We start from the raw sequence: 3,155 nt of genomic DNA, 5'->3' as shown, positions 1-3,155 counted from the left end.
GTTCTTGAGCTCAGCAAATTTAGAACTAGCTAATATAGTCACAGATTGAATCAGTGTGTCCTAGCTGTCAGGTGACTTTAATCCTCACAACCACCCCTGTGAGATAGGTTCTTTCATTGTCACCCTTTTACAAATGAGAAGCAGACTTGGAGCAGGTAAGCAGTTTGATGAAAATCTTACTTTTAAGTGGCAGAATATGCTCCCTTGGAGCTTACCCCTGGGCTTCAAGTTAAGAATTGTTATAGAGCATTTATAACGCCACCACAAAAAGTTCTACAATTAAGAAACCAAACTCACTGCTGTGGGATCCAACTCAGGGACCCCTCCTTGGGTTTCCCAGAAGGTATCACTGCAGAAGTAGATTGCCCAACCTTCCTTCTGAGGAGTGGCTGGTGGGTTTGAACCGCCTGCCTTCTGGTTAGCAGTGAAATGCCTTAGGCACTACACTACAAGAGTTCCCAAATAGGACTGTGTTAATAATTAAAAGCACAGCCAGACAATCTGAACTCTAATCCCGCCTCCAACACTTCCTGGCTGCGGGTCACTGGGGGAATTTTCTTAACGTCTCTTTACTTCAGTTGTCTCATCAATTAAATGGCAATAATAACCCCTTAGGTGGCTAGGATGTCTTAAAGATTAAGAGAACATCTAAAAGGTTTTGTACAGAACTTGGCACAGATTCTTCTGTGACCGGACGTGGATATGGCTCTTGAAAGGGGTAAGCAAAGCTGATCTTTGGTGTCGTTTAAGCTCCTCTTTAAGGGGCTCTGGTAGCGCTGTGGTTAAAGCATGGAGCTGCTAACCAAAAGGTCAGTGTTCGAACCCATCCGCTGCTCCTTGGGAGAAATTCTGATCCTATGGGACAATTCTAGCCTGTCCTATCGGGTCGCTATGAGTCGAAATCGATTTGATGGCAATCGGTTTGGTTTTGGGTAACCTCCCCTTTAAGCTCTCGTCCTTAGACACGGAAGGGTCTCCTGTGGCAAGGGCCCACCCACCCGTTTTCAGAACTTCTCTTATCTTTCCCTCCCCCAACAAAGCCTCTCTCAAGAGCCGCCCCTGGAAATATCTGACAAGTTCCTAACTGACATCTCTGCATTGGGAACAATAACCACCTACGTCCAAAGGTTATTGTGAAGTTTCAATGGTACCAAGTGAGTCCATAAGCAACGCAGCGGTGTCCGACGTTCCAGACCGCAGGCTTGTGGACCCCTGAGTCACTCCCCCTACTCAGCCAGTCCGCCAATGGGAGGCGGTAGTCAGGGAAGCGCGCGGCTTCAGGCCGACCCTTAGTTTCTGTCGATCACAAAGCAGACTGGACGTGTGACGTCATCAAAGCGCGCAGGCAACGTGATTTCCGCTGCGCGCTACTATCTCTGAGGAAAGAAAGCTGGTCTTAGAGCGGCCTGTGCTCTGTGGGCAAGGCTGAGGGCGGCAGCGAAAGCTGCTTGGACAAACTGAGTGCGGCGCGATGGGAGACGAAATGGATGCGATGATCCCGGAGCGGGAGATGAAGGTCAGATACTGGTCAGGGGCTCCCTCCCTCCCTTAATTCTGGCCTTGTCTTGGAGACCCGCTGAAAGGCAAAGCGCGGGTGCCGGCTGCCCCGCCTCCGGGTTGAACAGTTACCGCGTTCAGAGTTCTCACTAGCATTGTTCTGGAGCTCTCTGCCTTGCTGCCTGCGTGGTAGCACCACAGAATGAGTTTCCCTGGCCTTGGTTGGTGTGCGCATTTTTCTTGAGTTATCCTAGCTACTTTCATGTGGTAGTCTGAGTAGTGGTAATAACTGTTTATGAGCGTTTACTGTCTGCCGGGTGGCAGGTGTTTAAGCATTATGTCCCTGAATTATCACAACAGCCTTACGAAGTAGTTGTTCGTATCATTGTTCTACCGAGGAGAAAAGCAAGGCTCGGGAAGTAACTTACCCAGTCACCAGTCTACGTTTATTTAAGATTTTCACTTCACTCTCACTGTGCTGTTATTGTAGGGTAATCCAGGCTTGCCTAACACAGAGCCGACGAAGATCACCCATCCTACAAAACCTTTAGTTAACTGGAATAAAAGGACTATTTTGGCGCAGGGAGTCAGCTTAAAGTCAAGAAACTAAGCGGAGGAACAAGTGGGCCAAATGATGGTAAAGTTGGAGACGGTAGGGAAAGCTCCAATGATAGCATTGTGTTTGACATTTCTTATAAATGTCCTGGCAGAATAGGGGTACAGAGAACAAACTGCATTTCTTGTAAACGGCAAACAGCTGAAAGGGAATAAGTTGCAAGATTTCAGGCGTTTGTGTGAACGACAAGTCGCTTGAATGCATTTAGGGGATGTAATTCAGTCCAGTCAGTCTCAGTCCAGTCTCACTTACTTTGGTCATGTTGTCAGAAGGAACCAGTCCCTGGAGAAGGATATCGTGCTTAGTAAAGTAGAGGGTCAGTGGAAAAGGGAAGACCTCAACGAGATGAATTGACACAGTGGCTGCAGTGATGGGCTCAAGTTTAGCAGGGATCGTGAGGATGGTGCAGGACCAGGCAGTCTTTTTTTGTGTTGCACATAGGGTTGCTATGAGTCAAAGCTGACTCCATGGCACCTAACAACAAAAACAACAATCCAGTCCATATTTATAATGATTCTTACATATCCCTTTTTTTAAAAACAAAACAAAACATTTTATTGAAGTATAATTTATATACACAAAACTAAAGTGCAATTACTAGTGCATTTTTTTTTTTTTTGCAGTGTTTCCTCCCCTCCCCTCCCACCCCTGGTAACCAACAAAGAAAGTTTCCTTTCATATATAAACCTTTCCTTGACTTTTTACAATAAGAGACTAATACAATATTTGCCCTTCTGTGATTGACTTACTTCACTCAGCATAATGTCCTCTTAAGTTCATCCATGTTATGTGATGTTTTGCAGATTCTACATTATTCTTTAGTGTTGCATAGTACTCCATTGTGTGTATGTCCTATAGTTTGGTTATCTAGTTTTCTGTTGATGGGCATGTAGGTTGTTTCCATTGTTTTGCTATTGTAAATAGTATTACTATTGTAAATAGTAATGTTGTTGTTGTTGTTGTTGTTATGTGCCGTCGAGTCAAACCCGACTCATAGCGACCCCTCCTTGGGTTTCCGAGGCAGTATCACTACGGAAGTAGG

The 3,155-nt window shown here is 45.7% G+C and overlaps 1 protein-coding gene across 1 annotated transcript in view; it reads left to right on the top strand.

Annotated features, from left to right (window-relative positions):
- The first annotated feature begins 1,471 nt into the window (after nucleotides 1-1,471).
- NUP214 (nucleoporin 214) overlaps nucleotides 1,472-3,155 on the top strand; it is a 129,275-nt gene continuing 127,591 nt past the window's right edge. Inside the window, exon 1 of the mRNA XM_042781459.1 lies at nucleotides 1,472-1,516. Within this exon, the coding sequence (XP_042637393.1) occupies nucleotides 1,472-1,516 (45 nt within the window). The remainder of the gene's footprint in view (nucleotides 1,517-3,155) is intronic.

The sequence above is a fragment of the Orycteropus afer genome, unplaced genomic scaffold (assembly GCF_000298275.1).
Source record: "Orycteropus afer afer isolate SDZICR_OR568_19922 unplaced genomic scaffold, OryAfe1.0 scaffold00123, whole genome shotgun sequence".
Taxonomy (NCBI): Eukaryota; Metazoa; Chordata; class Mammalia; order Tubulidentata; family Orycteropodidae; genus Orycteropus; species Orycteropus afer.
Note: the sequence above shows the minus strand (reverse complement) of the source record. Positions and strands in the feature narration are given on the sequence as shown.